The sequence below is a fragment of the Acipenser ruthenus genome, chromosome 5 (genome assembly GCF_902713425.1).
Source record: "Acipenser ruthenus chromosome 5, fAciRut3.2 maternal haplotype, whole genome shotgun sequence".
Classification (NCBI taxonomy): Eukaryota; Metazoa; Chordata; class Actinopteri; order Acipenseriformes; family Acipenseridae; genus Acipenser; species Acipenser ruthenus.
In genome coordinates, this window is record NC_081193.1 from 74,619,418 (window position 1) to 74,638,295 (window position 18,878).

Below are 18,878 nucleotides of genomic sequence, written 5' to 3' on the forward strand. Positions count from 1 at the left end.
TATTTTATTGATTCATCTACCAGCAGATGTTGAATGTGCTGGTAGTCTTACTCAAGTACATTTTTCAGAGCCTTCGCCACCATGGCAAACCTGGGGAAGAAGTTTCGCTTGTGGCGAGCGGCTAGCGGGAATGTAGGAACATACTGCTAAAATACTTACCGGATTTAAAAGTATGTAAAAATTCCCCGTTAACGACCCAACAGCAAAATGAAATCAAAATGTTACTCAGAACTGTGTACAACGTAAAAGTTAATTCAATTTGGAAAAGATTAAAAAAAAGTTTCCAGAATTAAAACAGTATTCAAAATTGCAGAATATAGCAGTGTTTGCTCCAGGACTTAGACTGAGGGTCAATGTGGCCCCCTCTCAAAATTTTAGGGGGACATTGTCTTCAGTGAGGGGGTCAATATGTTTATTTCAGAACCAACTACCATTTTCTAATTTTTGTTTGTTTTAAATATGCCAACAGAGTTTACTGACCTTTTTGTTTCTGAAGAACAAAAAATAAAACTGTAAAGCTGTAGATACAACCAAGGTGTTTCTACAATACTCACTGTCACTTTTGGGGAAAATATTGGTTAATGTGTCACACTGATGCTGGTGTATCATTGAGTAGAGGATATCCATTGTACCAAATCACATTAGAACAGGGGTTTTCAATCTTTTTAAACTGCGTACCCCTTTCCAAAAAATGTAGTCCACCGCGTACCCCCATCTGACATTTAGTCATAATAAAATGAAAAAAGGTCTGTACAATAACATGATACAACAAAACACACAAGCCTTGGAATGTGTGATGGATACAATTATAAAAGTGACAGTATTATAATGGAAAAAAATATATTTACTTTTGGGTAAAAATAGTCCCTCAAACAGGTTTCTAGTTGTTGGAAACATCATCATTTTATTGTAATTACTAATTAATTAAAATCAACAAATCCTCTGTGCTAGCCTCAATCACTCAGAAATGACATAGGACTATTCCGTGATAGCAAATGGCAATCAATGTATTTTTATTGATAACAAAATTACAGAAAAGGCGGCAAAGAAAAGTTCACTATCCACACATCTCTACAGCCTACCTCATTACAAAAACATATTATTGGCATTTTTAAATTCTTGGTGTCTAAACGTACAGTACTGATGCTAATTAAAAAATAATAATAAAACGCTTAGCTAGTATCAGTGTGATGGATGTCCCTGCTTGTTGCCACACAAATCACTGATGACGACAGGGAAATTGGAGAGAGCTTCAGTCGCAAGACATTTTTGACGTCTTTTAAACTCTGACGGTATTTTGTCTTGATCGTCCTTTGCTAGTAATTTACTAGAAATGTGTTGTCTGCCATTTCAGAATTTCTCACATACCCCAGTTTGAAAACCGCTGCATTAGAAGAAACCACATTACCAACAGTTTAATAGTCGTATTTAAATGCCATTGTCCTGACTGGTAAATTCTTACCTTCCAGCTGCCTTTTTTTATTTTGACAATTTCAAATATCAAAAATGATATTTTTTTTCATGACATTTCGTTCTTAGCCCCCAAGTAAATATTGGACAGTTTTCAAAATAATTTTTGCTTTATTTTTTACAACAGACGTTGTTGTTTGATATGATAAACGCATATATCTGCTTCAGGTATTGTATTTAATTTTTTTCAAGGTTAAACGATGGCCCATGCTACACAGAACACTAAAAATAAGCAGTCAAACTTACAATATGTATTTCGTTGGTTTTGTGGATTTGCTATATTTTACCATATTTTAATACTTTACATAATTATATGGTTTTGAAAATGCTACTTACCAAAACCGTGACTGCACGTGAACTGTATTACATAATAATTTCCTTTATTCCGATTGCGGTGGTGTATAAAATCACATACACTGTATGTATATATTTTTTATCATGCTGTTATAGACCTACCGCCGAAATGGCCAAGAAGTAGTTGATGCTTAACACATGTAACCCTAATCATTATGTGATTGACTTCTTTGTTTTTCACATTCAGCAATACTCTATACATGTGTTTTTTTTAATTTGATTTAATGTTGAAATGTTTTGTTTTTCCTGTAATTTTGCTTAGCCCCTTGGTTTTATGCATGAATATTATTATTATTATTATTATTATTATTATTATTATTATTATTATTATTATTTATTTCTTAGCAGACACCCGTATCCAGGGCGACTTACATTTTTTACATACAATTACCCATTTATACAGTTGGGTTTTTACTGGAGCAATCTAGGTAAAGTACCTTGCTCAAGGGTACAGCAGCAGTGTCCCCCCTGGGATTGAACCCACGACCCTCCGGTCAAGAGTCCAGAGCCCTAACCACTACTCCACACTACTCCACATGTAACTGTTTAGTCACAGATTACTCAATAGGACGCCTGTGGGGAAAAAAGGGGTTCACTAACTCTGAGATCTTTGCACAGTAGTTGATTTGCAATCATCTGTTTGCTAACATATACAAGCATCTCAACTCTACATTAAGAATAATGATAGAGGCTTTTTCTTGACATATTGCAGAATCCGAGCAGTGATCTGAAACGGCACAGTAAATGAATTAGAATTAGAATAATGTAGCATCTATGGAAGAGTGGGCAGCCAGTGTGAAAAATGTATATAAATTATGTGGACATGATCACATTTATTTGAATTGAGCCACTATGTAAATTGTATAAAGACTGTCTTTTTGGTCCGTCTAATAAACTAATATTTTTACATAAAATGAGGGATATTTTTGTTATTTTATAGCTTACTTTCTGCAAAATTCAAAATGTGGACTTTTAGGTTAGTTTAGCGGGATTCTGTGAAATGTATTTTTTAGTAGCATCTTTATTGTACATGAAATGTCTAACCTGGACAGTACTTCAGTGTGTGCTTGTCTGAACCAGTAATAGTATTACAGTAGGCTGTCTCCCTGTCTTTGTGCATCTGAATAATGTGCGACTCTCCAATGTTGAAGCACTCGTACTAAATGCTTGTTTAATATTTGTCATTCTGTTGGTTTTGTTGATTTCCGGTCACTCAAATGATTAGTTTTGAAGATCCTCAGAGCATGGAAAAGCTATTTTGTCCTCATTTTTATAGATATTATTTTTCAGTAGTGCTGCTCTTTCAATGTTTGCTGAGGCATGAAATGGAAGTGGAAAGAGGCACCTGTGAAGTGCAATATGATCTGAGTTAATAATTTAGTTTGACATTTTATTTTTCATCTTTTGAAACCAGGCGGAAGGTTGGTTTTGTTTGTCTTGCTTTACAGACCTAACACAGTTTGGGTTTGATCTTTAAAAGATAAATGGATTTTTAATCCAATAACTCCCCTCTCGCAAGTAATAAATCTAAAAAATAGCAAACCTTTTTTGGGGGGGTGGGGGATTGTTATAAGAATCTACAATTCAATTCAATTATGTGTATTATAGAGCTTCACAAGATCTTGAATGTGCCAAATAACAGTGATTTAATTAATAAATGATTGTCCGTCAATGTGAAGGTGCCTGGTAGCAGTATCACACCATGGCAGAGAGACTGTTGAACTGATGTATCTCATTTGTTGTTCTTTTTTCAGATTTGCTTCTTTGAGACGTGACTGGTTTAAACAATGACTCTTTAGCGCCTTAAAGATCTTTTCTGAGTAGCCAGATGTGTCAGCACTTTTGTTTATCATTAAGGCTGAGACCATGCCTCCTTTTTAACATTGATGTATCGTTTTCCAAATAAGCCAATGCACTGGTGTCCTTAAAAAAAATAAAAAGAAAAAAAAAAAACAACTAACTGAATTAATACATTTAGAGCTACTGATAATATACTGAATAGCTATTAAATTACTGAAAACTATTCCATCAATTAAATGACTGCATAACTACTCAATTATTTGTTTATTTATCCAAGGCGACTTACAGAGACTAGGGTGTGTGAACTACGCATCAGCTGCAGAGTCACTTACAATTACATCTCACCCGAAAGACGGAGCACAAGGAGGGTAAGTGACTTGCTCAGGGTCACACAATGAGTCAGTGGCTGATTTGAACCGGCAACCTCCTGGTTACAAGCCTTTTTCTTTAACCACTGGACCACACAGCCTCCTCCAAAAGGTTTTACCTTATTTTCGTCTAGATTGGTGGTAGAAAAAGCACGAAAATAACCCATTGAGTAAATCGAAGGAACAGGTGTTTCATCTTCGGCAATAACAACATAACTTATTTACAAAAAAAAAAAAAAAAAAAAAAAAATTCCTGTATGTTAGTGTGCTCAATACCTGATCAAAGGGCTTGCTCAGCTCCAGTGGGATCTCCGTTCACATGGGATCTCTGTTCACAACATTCACTTCGGGTGCTTTGGTCAAAGAGGAAATATTACATTATTGTTTACAATAAAACCAACACTATTACAAAAAGGGAACCAATGACAGCCTCATTAAACCTCCTGGACAATCAGTTTAAAGCATTTGTATCCATTTCGCTTTTTGTAAAAGTATTTTATCACGATCACGCCCTCCTTGGATTCTTAATCGATTCAATACCTGTATATTAGTGTCCATTTTGTTTACGATGTATGGATACATCACCCCAGCCTTACTTATCATGTTTCTGTTTTTCATTTCTACTTTGAAACCAAGGCAGTGCAGATGTTTTGAATGGCAAAATATAAGCACCTATTTTTTTTTTTTTCTTTTTTTCTTTCAACTGACTGCAACTTTTAAACTAGTGTAGGCAACTTTTTATTGCCTTTTTGATTGGGGATCTTCTTACATCCTTACCTGTGAATATTATGGTTTAAGCTGCATTGTATATCCAGCAGTGTGGAGTAGTGGTTAGGGCACTGGACTCTTGACCGGAGGGTTGTGGGTTCAATCCCCAGTGGGGGACACTGCTGTTGTACCCTTGAGCAAGGTACTTTACCTAGATTGCTCCAGTAAAAACCCAACTGTATAAATGGGCAATTGTATGTAAAAATAATGTGATAACTGTATAATGTATAATGTGATATCTTGTAACAATTGTAAGTCACCCTGGATAAGGGTGTCTGCTAAGAAATGAATAATAATAATATATTATAATGATCACTCAATACAATATTTAAAGATATTGAATACAATTTACAGGTTTCAATTTTATCACAGATAACAAATTGACAGAATGTCCATTTTAAAATACAAATATTTCTGTTGCATAATTATCTGAAACTACAGTTTTGTAATGTCAGTATATCTGGGACCAGTCATCTGGTTTACAGTATTTTCTTTAATTTTATAAATGGCTAGTACGCAGTGGACTGCTGATAAACTAATAGTAAAGATAGTTTTCTCTGTTCAAACTCAAATCCTGATCATTTCACGTTAAATTATGATCCTCAAAACATGCAGCCACGTTGTGTGTGTGTGTGTGTGTGTGTGTGTGTGTGTGTGTGTGTGGTGCTGTTGATTGTTCATGTGATAGCTACAAAATGCATTTCATCAGTTTAATGGAATGTGCATTCACGAGAAACCTTGGTTTTTAAGCGTAACAATATTGAAGACAACCTTTTTTCTTTACAGAAAGACTATCCCAGAATAAGTATTTCGTCATTTTGAAATGGACTTTTCTGTCCTGTACTACTTAAGTGATCTGCAGTTTATCTTTCTTTGAGTTTTTACCCATTTTCCTTCAAATGAAGTGAGCTGCTTAAACTGAAAAAGCTCAACTTCAAAAGGTTGTCATTGTGCTGCTATTGGAAAGCCGTCTGTGGCTGTGTCTGGGATGTTTCCAGAGCCATGAAGTAGACCCTTTAAGTTCATTAGTCCAATAATGCATGATCTCAAACTGATCATGATAGACTGCTGTACATTTCTAAAGATCCACATTTACACAATTTTCTAGAAAGCGTCTAATATCCCTTTGTGTTCTGAAAATAGATCTGCTTTCCTGAATACATGTTTTTTTTTTTTTTGTTTTTGTTTTTTATAAAAATTTAGTCGTCGCCAATTATTTTTACCCCGGTTTTCACCCCAATTTAGCATGCCCAATTATTATCTGTATCCCCGGCTCACCGCTCGCAACCCCCCCGCCGACTCGGGAAACGGAGGCTGGAACACGCGTCCTCCGAAACGTGCTCCTTCCAAGCCGTCATTTTTCGCACTGCAGATCCACAGCAATGCCACCAGACCTATAGTGCTGGAGGACAACACAGATCTGGCGGCTCCGCTGCAGAGCCACAGGCGCCCTATCGGCCACAGGGGTCTCTGATGCGTGGTGAGCCGTGGATTCCCCTGCCGACCTAAGCCCTCCCTACCCGGGCAGCGCTCAGCCAATTGTGCGCCGCCCCCTAGGAACTCTCGGTCACGGTCAGCTGTGACAGAGGCTGGATTCGAACCTGCGATCTCCAGGATATAGGGCACATCCTGCGAGGAGCGCCTTTACTGGATGCGCCACTCGGGAGCCCCTTGAATACATGTTTTTAATATGGCAGACAGTAAAAACTAAAATCCCATGCCTATAATTGAGGTATTTTCATGATGATGATGATTTATATATTTTTTATTTTTTTCTTCTCAACAAATTTTAGTGGATCTTTTCATGAACAAAAATATCAGTAGAAACAGTAGGAGGTTGTTAATGAAAAGTCTTCCACTGTCCTTACACATTTTAAAAATGGCCAGGGTGGTTTATTAATGTACAGCATATCTTTTTGTATATATTTTTCACACATAAACTGAGAGGAAGTTAAAACTGCACACATGACATTGTACCAAGCTTTAAATACTGCACATTTTCACATGTGGCTTTGATTTGAATATGCAACTTGTCAGGGGCATCTACAAGTATACAGTAATTGCCTTTTATTCTAATAGAGAGGATCCCCTTTGACTCTTCCCATTAATCTGTCTGTACGCAGTTGCAGCTGCCTGCTCCTCCTCTTGTGCTCTTCAATGGTTTCTCGTGAGGAGAGTGTGTGACCCATCCACTGCTAACGGTTTAACTTTACTTACTCACTCACTCACTCACTCAGTTGGCTCTGTTCTAATCTGAATAATACCTCGCTCCCATCCACTGGATATAATGGGGTTGCATAAATGGCACTTGGATTAGAATGGATTGTGTTGTCTGTTGAGTTAGCAGGCTGGCTTCTGCAGTCGGCATATACTTTACACTGTGCCACTGTTCTGCTACCAAAGCACCCAAATGCCCTTATCTTACAGGCGGATTCATTCATATCTAGCGGATTCATGGGAAAATCTGTTTTTTCAGTGTACTATATCAGAGGTCGCATTTAATGCAAAATTTTGCGTCCTAGACGCAAAATAAATCCATTGGACGGAAAAATATTTTGTCTTGCGTTCACTGGACACACAGAATGGAAAGGGACGCAGACATGCATATTTTTGGTAATCTTATTACACTGCAGAAATGACCATAAAATACTTGGTTGTTTAAAAAAAAAAAAAAACTGCAATGTAACAACATTGATCAAGGTAAACTCCAGTCCTGTAGGTTGCAGCAATGAGCCTCATATTTGGCATTGCCAGCAATATTAAGCATATTTACTTTTAGGCTCTGTCCACACTACATAACCGATCTCGAGAACCGTACTCAAACGTTTTGATGAATCTATTTCAAACTTTAGTGTCCACACTGAAGTACTGTTTCATGTTTTGTCGGGTGTAATGCGTACACACAATAGTTCGGTTACAGTTCCTAGCAGTGCAATGAACATTGGAAATTAATACGATAGTATCCCACCATGCCCGTGTTATGCCCCATATTAACAGAGGTCCATATTGCTAAGAAATAAAACAAGTATTTTGGAAAAAAGTAAATGCGCGCACACACACACACACACACACCCACACAACAAGTAGGGCTTGAAGTTTTCAGGTTTTATTTTTAATCAGGTGACAAATTTAGCTGATTTCTGTTTCATAATTAAACTCAGAAAAAACTGTTTATTGCAAAACAATCTTTGCTTTTACCTTCATATCTAGCCTGAGTCCAATTCTGGTCCCTTTTTAATTTGTATCTTATGACGTGAATTGTTCATCCCCGATCCTACTTTTAACTCTTGATTTTTTGCAGTTGCCTAATTAACGTTGTGCTTTTGTTATTTTCCGCACTAGTTTAACAGGGATGTCCTTACAGGTTTTTTTAAGCATAAAAATGAATACCTAGTGCAGAGTGTACACTGACAGCAAGTCAGTTGTCAATCAGAAGTTTTTTTGGTAAGCAGTCAGCATCTTCAGGAGAATCTCATGAAGATGGATCATCTGCATCTCAGCCATCGACTTCTGAATGTATGAGTACTACAGTGACCGAAGCAGTAGTAATGCAGAAAAACGCAAATGAAAAATATGTTCTTATAATTTTGAATGGGAGATGAAGTATCCGTGGCTTGTTTATCGAGACGGCAGGATGTACTGTGTGTGAAAGAGTGGCTGGGCAAAAAAAAACCCCAAAAACATATGCATGGATGTACAGTTTTTCAGGAGTCTTCGCTTAAAAGATATGGCGATGCTGTTTTTGGAATGCAAAAAAATATTAAAACACGCATAGATGAAGGCAATAAACTGCTTAGAATCCCGTCTCGTTGTCATGTGAACGGTCTACTGTTAGTATAACAAAGAAAAAAGTGTGTGTGTGTTTATATGTATATCTGTACACAGATTATTTAAACTACATGCCATAGAGTTTAAACGTTCATAAAAATGTACCAAAATGCGCGTCCCTGGAGTTTATTAGCCTTTGTATATTTGATGGATGGGATGCAAAATTTTGGGCATGTGCGTTTCAGGAACGCATGAACAGAAAAGCTAGCCTGACCTCTGCCAAACTAACTGATATTCTACTGTGACTGTGAAAGGAATTTAGAAGCCCTTTTTATTATCGAACCTCTGGAATTGCAGACAAGCAGTCAAGTGTGTGTGTTTATTTTTAGTTCTATAAAATTGATCTTGGCTTGTCATTTTATGTGGGTTGTGGTTGGTCTTCCTTCTAGGTGAAAACAGAACATGAGGTCCTTCAGTGTACACTGTTGGTTTACTTGACTTTTGGTGTGGGTGTGTTTTTTAATTAATAGTAATTTGGAGTGCCCGATTTGTTTCTCCCCAGTTTTAGAATGTCTATCTACTGTATGTTCCCTCACCACAGCAATTCCTGCCACAGCTGATAAGAACTAAACGTTCTCTGGAGAACAAAGGCCATCCCTGCAGGTGTCCAGGTGCCTAGTGAGCTCAGGTGGACAGTAAGCTCCGCTTTAGCGATAAGTGGAGAAACAGTCCCTGTTGGTTTCGCCTCCAAAACCCTTGGGAGTGCCAGGGCCAAAGACAACTTCACTGATGTGTTTTAACCTGAACAATTCTCCACATAATGCCTTAATTTCTGTAGATCTAGGATACTGCTATCACTGTCAGAATCTGCCCTATTACCTGTTGCTAAGATGAGACAGACAAATTAATCTGTCTGTCCTAATGGATCTGCCAGTCCCTAAAAAAATTAATTTCCTGCACCATGCTTATTTTCTGTTCTTGCCCTTTGTGTGCTGTTTCTCCACCTTAATGGGTTCTTGAAGGTAATTTCAATATTCAGGGAGACATACTCATTGAAAGTGATGTTGGTTGAATGTGACCTAATGAATGTTAGAGCAGAGTAATTGCTGAGTAAGATTGTGTAGGCGAATACTTTTTTTTTTTTTCCTAGCTTTTTATCTTCAGTTCACTCTTCCGTTCTTGCTTGGTGATTTTATCATGTCATTCTCATCCTTGTAAAAAGATTAATTTGGTATTCATCGTGCAATGTCAAAGAAATACATCTTATTCCTGTTTTTAGTTCTCAAATGTTTTGTCAGACAAATTTAAATACTGAGGTGAATATCAAGTAACACTTTTTACTTCTCTATAAAAATGTCAATTTAATGTTGTTCATATGTGACCTACAAATTGGTTGTACCGTTTTTCTCACAAATCATTTTTTTCCCCCAAAGTTAATTTGTTATTCACTTTGTTGACTTCAGAGTAAGGAACTAGGTCAGAATTCGCAGTGCAGTAAAACAAAAACAAAAAAAGTGCTTACACATCAACTGCTGTATCAGGGTTCGTATGCTAGTCTGGAAAAAATATGGAAAAATGCCAAACTGATTTCCAGAGCTTGAAAATGCTTGAAAAACCATGTCTTGAAAGTCTGGAATTTTACTAGTATCATGGGAGAATGAAAATAATTCTGCGTTTTATTTTTTTATTATTAATAATAATTGATTTAGAAAGCGGGTCAGCAGCTCTAGCGGTGACTGTCCAGGCAATTTACTATTAGCAACTATATTGCTTGCGACCAAATCCCGCGAGGATTGCCCCGTGTAACACCCCTGACAATGTACTGACAACTCTGACAAGCAATCCTATCCAGTCAGCGCACTGGTATATGTCACATGACTCTGTCTGCCCCAGTGAAACGAAGGGTAAAATGGACACTACGACAGCCAAAATATATACATTTATCAAAACTTTGACAACCCGCTAATCACACTTAACAAAACTTTAATAGCGTTTTCTTTTTATGAGTAGAAGAAATAAGATACTTACAAAAAAAAAAAGAAAATGCTATTAAATACAGTTTTGTTAAGTGCGATTAGCGGGTTGTCAAAGTTTTGATTTGGTCCCAGCCTTAGTTACAGACTAGAATTACAAGCTACTGTACTCTGCTCACCAAGATTCACATTTTGTTATCTTGTTGTTACCTTTATTAAGTCGTTAACGTTATTTCCCAACCCAGGAAAAAAAAATCGAATACGATAGTTATTATCACTGACTCGGATTTAATTAAAAAAAAAAGAAAAAAAAAAAAAAAAGCTTTCTGTAGCCACTATGGTGTGTGTGTGTATAAACGTATATGTTTTATTAATCACATTCATTTCTTTAATGTGATTTATAAAATGTACTGGTCATTTTATTTTAAATGTGTGGTGCTTGCTTGTAACTTACAGTACCGAGTGCAGGATATAGCCAGAATACTGGGTGCAGCACACCACAAATAGAATACTGTGTGCAGCACGCCACAAATAGGTACTGTACATGTAATTCGACTTTTATTCACAATCTCGTTGTTGTTGTTTTATTATTAGTGACAAATACTGTAATAATAAGAAAATCAAAGAATAAAAACAGTACTAATATTAATAATTTAGCTAATGCCTTTATCCAAGGTGACTTCCTTATCTTACTCCAGCAGCTTATATTGTTCGTTTTGGATTGTCCTTTTACTATAGCGAACAAAAGTTTTTGGACCCAAACAGGGTTGTTATAGCGAGGGTGTGCTGTATTTAGTATTTGACTTGTATGTTTAATATACGACACTTGCACATTTTAATATATAATGCGTGCACATTTGTTATTTCATTTTTGTTATTTTGCACCTCCCACAGTGTTCAACATTTAACAGTGTATAAAGAAGTTTGGATCAGAATCCAATATCATCCCTTACAAAAAAGTAGTATACTGTAAGTATACTTGTGCCAAAATGGTCTGGTTTTAGTATACTATTGGTACCATTATAGTATCCTATTTTGGCACAAGTATACTTGCAGTATACAACTTTTTAAATTTATTTTTGTTAATAATGCAATGTAGTTCTCAAATATTGGACATTTCTTAGATTGTATCTTCCTTCTCTTTTGCATACCTGCATTGTCTCTTGCTGGATATGTACAAACACATTCTGACAAATACGAAAACCAGGAGTAACTTCTGCTGTGGATCAAAAAGATATAATGCTCTGCGGCTGCCCGCCTATGTGGATAACTATAAAAAAAACTAGTAGAAACTAACTAAAACACAAGTCTGGGGAAAACAAATGGAAGTCTGGAGAAGGTATGGAATTTTGATGTTGAAAAAGTGTTTGCACCCTGTGTATTAGATTTTTGACCTGCACATTAATTCAAATACTGGAAACTAAGTACTGTAGTATGATACCTGTCTTTTTATACAGCAAGTAGTATGTTGTGCTAAAGCTAGACTGATCTGTAGGTGCTGTATATAGACACAATGAACCACTGATATATTGGTGTGTGCACCTTTTCAGTGATTTCATTTTTATTTGGTATCGCATTCACTATACACCTGGAAAAGCAACCTTAAACACCAGAAACCAGCATCTTGGAGCGGATGTTATGTGTAAAAGTTCAGTTTATTTGGCTATATATATGATTTTCCTGTCTGATCTGTCTTTTTTTAGCAGAGTGTTTTTATGGGTTCTGAAACTGTAACAGGTTGAATTGTGAATGCCATTAAAGGAGTTATCCAGAATGGAGTGTTATTACTGTAAATGCACGCGAGGGGTATCATGTTTGTGAAATCATGTGAAAGATGACAAAATCCAGCCTAGCTCAATTTTGCAAAATACTGGTGTCCATACTGTACTCTACCATGTTTGTGGAAAGGTTGTATTTTTTTTTTCTTCAAAGTTGTGATGAGTTAGAAAATCAATTACATATGTTCAGTCATTTGTATGCTTTATTTTATACAAAATGAAAGTATCAACATTGAAAGACAACATCTGTGTTTTCCCAAAGACGCACCACCAATCCGGAATCATCCTGAAGAATCAAACTTTACTCAACTGGTGACGTTCCTGAAAGGGGATGTTGTTCTTGTGTTCAGAATTGCCACGTTACTGAATCATACTAACGCTGCCCGTTCAGCCTTTGTGGTTCTCGAACACATTTTTTTTTTTTTTGGTGGTCTCAGTGCGGCCCCCAACACTTACTGACCGCATTGCCTTTGTTTCTATAATAAAACCAAAGTGTTTCTCTTTTTTTTTTTTTTTTAATCCAGCAGCCCTTCTCAGTTCTGTTCTGCCAAGGCCCTTCTAATAAAACAGGTGTTTTTTCTAGATTTTATGTATTATTATTATTATTATTATTATTATTATTATTATTATTATGATTGTTATTATTGGTCTGACAACAGGTTAAACTTAATAGGTTAATCAATCCTATACATTGAGATACATTAATACAATATCTAAAGTACATCACATTAAGCTAAAGTACATTACTAACATACTGAACTTCAATAAATACAAAAACTACTTTCATTTCAGTTACAATCACATGCTGAACCTTTCCCAGCTAAATCTAACACAAGTATGCAATGCTGTATCATATATAAAACTGTAATATTCCAGAATAGGTTGTGAATGCCTTACTTTGCCCCACTGAATTAAATGTAAAGCAGAGAATGTCACACAGTAGTTAGTTATACATTTTTCCTTGTGTTTATTTCAGGCAGGAACAGTACAAAAGTAGGCATCTATTTAAAAAAGTGTCGTCCCCGTATCCTAGGGCAGCAGTGTGGAGTAGTGGTTAGGGCTCTGGACTGTTGACCGGAGGGTTGTGGGTTCAATCCCCAGTGGGGGACACTGCTGTTGTACCCTTGAGCAAGGTACTTTACCTAGATTGCTCCAGTTCAAACCCAACTGTTAAATGGGTAATTGTATGTAAAATAATGTGATATCTGTATAATGTGATATCTTGTAACAATTGTAAGTCGCCCTGGATAAGGGCGTCTGATAAGAAATAAATAATAATAATAATAATAATAATAATCCTCCAATCTGTTAATCAGATTCTGTCTTTTAAAGGTTGAAAACCACTGGGTTAAGTAATCTGTCAATCAAATTCTGTAGACATGGCACTGTGAACTGGGACTGTAAATCATGAGAGCTATGTAGCCACTGGTTGAATAGGAATTCACTTTCTTGCAAAAACGTGGCTCTATGTACTATGGTAGGTTGTGGCATTATGTTAAATAAGGTTTTAATCCATCTCGTACCCACAAAACCATTTTATACTTAAAACAAAACAAAAATACTCCAACATTGCATCAAATGGTTAAACTAGTTTAAGGTCTCTCTATCCCTTAAATCCATTTTCTGCATGTCATATGGAAATTGGCTGTTCTGCACACTGCATTCTAAGACTCTTGTTTAAATATTTGTAGATTAAAATAATGTTATCTTCACTTAGCGTATTGCATTTAGTTTCTAATTATGGAAACTTCCTTTTGATAATTTTGTTTTTGTTTCTGTTAAGCAGCAATTATCAGTCTGTTTTTAAAGGATATGTTTTTATAATTTAACTGGTATTTTTAATTCTCTCTCTCTCTCTCTCTCTCTCTCTCTCTCTCTCTCTCTCTCTCTCTCTCTCTGATCCACTTACTACCAATGTGGAATGACTGGGTATGACATTTTCTCTTCATTTTACCCTCCAAAATAGGTTTGTGCTAAAAGACTGCCAAGGGCAACACTACATTGAATATTGTATTGGCATACACCACTTAGGAAATATTTTTTTGCGGTAAAATAGAGAACCTAGTGCTCCACCCAGTCATTCAGCATTGTTAGTAAATTAATCATATTCAAGATACCACTGCAACTGTGAGACATTTAAAATCTTTACTGCACTGTGCACCGTACCGTACCGCACCATACTGTGCCTCCATGCACCATACCACACTGTTTATCATAGTGTACCCTACAGTGCCCTCGTGCACCGTAACATACTGTGCATACTGTATGGTGATCCTGCACCGTGTTGCACCCCAGTGTACCGTACCGTGCACCATACTGCATCGTGCACCACCATACCATGCATACTATACGTATCGCACCATACATCGTACCGTGTTTCAATACCATGCATCGTACCATGTTACCGCCCGTGCGGTGGTACAGTCTTGCTGCAACAATGCCTGGGTTCCATTCTTTCACAACTTACAAGAAGTCGATCCCTTCAGTGGATAAGCATGCTCAATGTGTGTGGTGTCTTGGTGCTGAGCATGCTCAGCAGGCTTTCCAGGATCACTCCTTTTGGGAGGCCTGTACAGTGCTCACCAGGCGTTCGGTCGAGCACAGGCACAAGCATTTTGCAAAACCTGCTCCCTCGACCTCCTCTCAGAGGGGTATGTCTCCTTCACTGCCGGCAGATCATGCTCCAGTCGAAAAATGGCAGCACAGAGGCAGAAGCCTCTTGCGGGATTCGGCATCGACCTCCTCCTCTTCTTCCCGACTGGGTAACTACACAAGTATCCTGGTCGCTTACCAGTTGACGGTTATACAGAGCTTGTCCGTGAATCACAATCGCTTACAATTTCAATGTTCTGCAGTTCTGACTTTCTCTAGCCCCTTGCACCTTTTCGAAGTGTATGGAGGCTATCCTGGCCCCTCTGAGGCTGCAAGGCATCATAGTGCTCAACTACCTGTACGACTGGCTCATATGTGCCGAGTCTCCAGTGCAGGCAGTAGCACACACGGAGCTGGTGACTGCTCACCTCAACAGGCTCGACCTGATGGTGAACTTGTCAAAAAGCCATCTGGTACCATCCCAGACTACCATCTACCTGGGAACCTGCTTGAACTCAAGCAACATGATCGCCACACTGCGAATGGACAGAATCCAGAAGCTCCACACGTGCCTGAGTCTGTTTCAGCCTGGCATGTCACGGGAGGTAGTCGCTTTCCAGAGGCTTCTGGGCCTGATGGCAGCAGCATCCCAGTTCAATCACATGGTGAATCATCCCCTCTTGCAACCACATCTCCACCTGACGGTGTCCCGAAACTGTATGGAGGCCCTTTTGTGGTGGAAAAAGCCAGCTCACCTGTGTCTAGGTGTGGCGTTAGGCAGTATCACCAGGTGAGAGGTTATCACCACGGACGCATCCGGGTCAGACTGGGGCGCCGTTTGGAATGGACGAGGAGCGCAAGGTGTGTGGCAACCCCCTTGGGTGGGGTTACACATAAATGTCCTGGAGCTGCAGACGGTTTTTCTGGCCTTGCAGAGTTTCTTCAAGGAGGTGCAGGGGAGACGTGTGTTGGTCAGGACGGACAACACAACTGTGGTGGCTTACATCAACCACCGGGACGGCCTACATTCGCCTCGTCTCCTCGGGTAGCCCACAAACTCCTGTTGTGGGCTCACGAGCACCTGCTCTCCCCGAGAGCAATACATCTGCCAGGAGCAGAAAACCACGCTGCAGTTCTCCTATCAAGGGGAGTTCCGTGCGGCTCAGTGGAGGCTCCACCCCAAGGTGATGAGCCTGATTTGGGACAAGTTTGGGAGAGCAGAGGTCGACATCTTTGACCTGGAATTCGCTCAGATCCGCTGGGAGTCGATGCCCTTGCACACATGTGGCTCTCCTTTGTCTTTCCACCGGTAGCTTTGCTTCCAATGTGCCTGGAAAAAATCAGGCAGGAACGAGCCTGGGTGCTTTTAGTGGCCCCATACTGGCTCAGGAGAATGTGGTTCTCCATGCTGTTGCTGCTGTTACGCCACCAGCCTTGGCACGCGCCGTGATCTGCTCAGCCAGGTGCAGGGGGCGTTGTGGCACCCCAACCCATCGAGCCTACAGCTCTGGGTCTGGCCCCTGAATGGCTCCGGTTCAGCCAGTTAGGTTTGTCGGAGAGAGTCATATCGACTCTTCAGAATGTGAGAGCTGCTTCAACGCGCTGTTAGTATGGGATTCAAGTGGGGCGTGTTCCAAAGTTGATGTTTGGTACGTCAGGTTGATCCCACAACTTGTCCCATGCCAGTCATTCTGCAGTTTTTGCAGTACCTCTAGATGAGGTTCAGTGCCCTTTCACTCTGAAAGTTTACTTGGCAGCCATCTTGGCTTGCCATGTTAAAATTGATTCGGTGTCCCCAGGGGCTCATTTTCTGGCTGGCCAGTTTCTGAAAGGGGCATGGAGGCTTTGGTCTCCTTTTGAAGAACAAAGTTCCTCAGTGGCAGTTAAATGTGGTGCTGCGTGCACTCACGAAACCACCCTTTGAACTTCTGCATTCTACAGAGCTTAAATACCTGTCTCTGAAAGCAGCGTTTTTACTTGCCATCACCTCTGCTAGACGCATGAGTGAGATGCAGGCATTTCCAGTGGCAAAAGCTTTTTTTTTTTTTTTTTACATCTAGGACTAAGGTCATGCTCTGCACGAAACCAGCCTTTGTGCCCAAATGTCTATCGACCTTCCATGTCAATCAGTCAGTGGAATTGGAGGCCTTTCATCCTCCACCATTCCAGTCAGACGAGGCGCGTCGGCTCCATACGCTATGCTGCCCAGCGCCGTCCTGCATGCAGTTTTGTCTCCTGTGGGGGCAGAGACAGGTGTGTTGACGTCGCAGGTGGAAGACGCAGCTTTGGTAGAAGTGTTCAGTTGAGTCGGACGTAATAGGTTAACCTATTGTGTAACGGATACATGTCTATTCTAGGAAACGTTCATCTGATACGATGAAAAGCCAGAGATTCTGGTAGATTTTGTCATAAGAACAGCCCTTATCAGTCATAGACATTCAGCATTTATTCAGAGCAACTACTTTGGTAGGCTACAGAATGTCGGCTTTTTACAATTTTTTTTTTTTTTTTTTGTAGTCCTATTACTTGTTTGGGAGCAATCTAGTAGTCTGCTATCGGCTAATCTAATTTCAGAAGAGACTGGCTCCATACCTTTTCAGAAGTCTGTATTGAGCTCCTAAATTACTTTTACAGTAGCATGATTCACAGAGTAGTTGCTTTAACTTCAGTGCTCTAAATGATCCTTGGTGCATAGTAATAGGATAACTATATGAGGTACTGACCTTGTCCCTAGAGCGGCATGTAATTGTGTTACTCATCAGTTCTGTGTTATGTACTGTGCATTTTTAAATCCAAGCAATGGAAATGGAAACTACCGAACTGGAGGCAAGAGTCCGAGTTTAGGTTGTGTTTAGGGGGATGCATGTCTTTGGTGATGATGTAATATAGGCACCTGTACATGTGTGTGTCCCTGTTCTTTTTAATATTAATAATTTTATTTTAATCTTTTTATATTTAATATTTGAATTGGGTTAGATGGCAGTTTCTGTTTACATGTAACGGTTAAATCTATACATTACATTGTGCCTACTGTGGATGCAAGTCAAGGTAATCTCCTTTTTAAACTGATGGCCTTAATTCTGTATTAAGGGACTTTTAACCTGTACTGGTTGATTTTAATGAACTCCGTCCATCTGATCTTGGATCGGCTGATTTTTATTGTCTTGCACAATAATTTCAACAAGCAAGAAGCATATCATTGTCCATTTATGCTGTAAATGTATCAATAATTGTGTGTGTGTTTGTTTTTGTTTTTTTTCATCAGATGATGAAATTTGCCTGGGATAATTACCAACGGTATGCTTGGGGATTGAATGAGCTGAAGCCTGTCTCAAAACAAGGACATTCAAGCAATTTATTTGGTGAGTAGCTTATTCTTTGGTCCTCCAAACTCTGCATTGCGCATGGCTGCATGTTAAAGATAGTGAGAAGATACAGGAAAAAAGGCAATTGGTAAATTAATAACTGTAATCTTAAGTTTCTGTAACATTGTCTAGATCTAACCGCTGAGAATTAAAATATATGCTTTTGAAACCTAGTAGAGCAAAACAAAAGTAGTGACTACTGATAGAACTGTAACTGAGCAAAAATGTGGTTCTTTGAGGAAAGGGCAGTAGAAGGCCTCTGTTTATAACCGCATAGGCTACATCTGTGTTTCTGTACATCAGAAGTCTAAACAGACATATGGATAGATAAAGATAGAGGGGAGAGGCACGTATTTCTTTTATGTATTTGTTCTCAAATTACCAAAATATCAACTTCTATTGTCAATTGTTAATGCCATATACAGTAAGTTACCTGAATGGCACTGAGTAGCTAATGGAATGACCTTACTTCGTTTCACAACAATTGGAAGAGCGGATGCAGCTTCTGACTGGTATGATTGATATTCCGTGCTTATTCTGAGGATTTTGGAGTTTGGGCCAAAGCACAGTTACATGGCATGAAGTTAAGGTCATCGAGGGCAAGGCAATGTTGCCTTTGTTGGGCATGAAGATTCAGGGGCA

The 18,878-nt window shown here is 38.7% G+C and overlaps 1 protein-coding gene across 1 annotated transcript in view; it reads left to right on the forward strand.

The window, feature by feature from the left end:
• The window catches only part of LOC117402823 (mannosyl-oligosaccharide 1,2-alpha-mannosidase IA-like), a 139,406-nt gene that overhangs the window by 11,663 nt on the left and 108,865 nt on the right, over positions 1-18,878 (forward strand). The window contains exon 2 of the mRNA XM_034004326.3: positions 18,137-18,233. Coding sequence (XP_033860217.1) covers positions 18,137-18,233 — 97 coding nt within the window. The remainder of the gene's footprint in view (positions 1-18,136; positions 18,234-18,878) is intronic.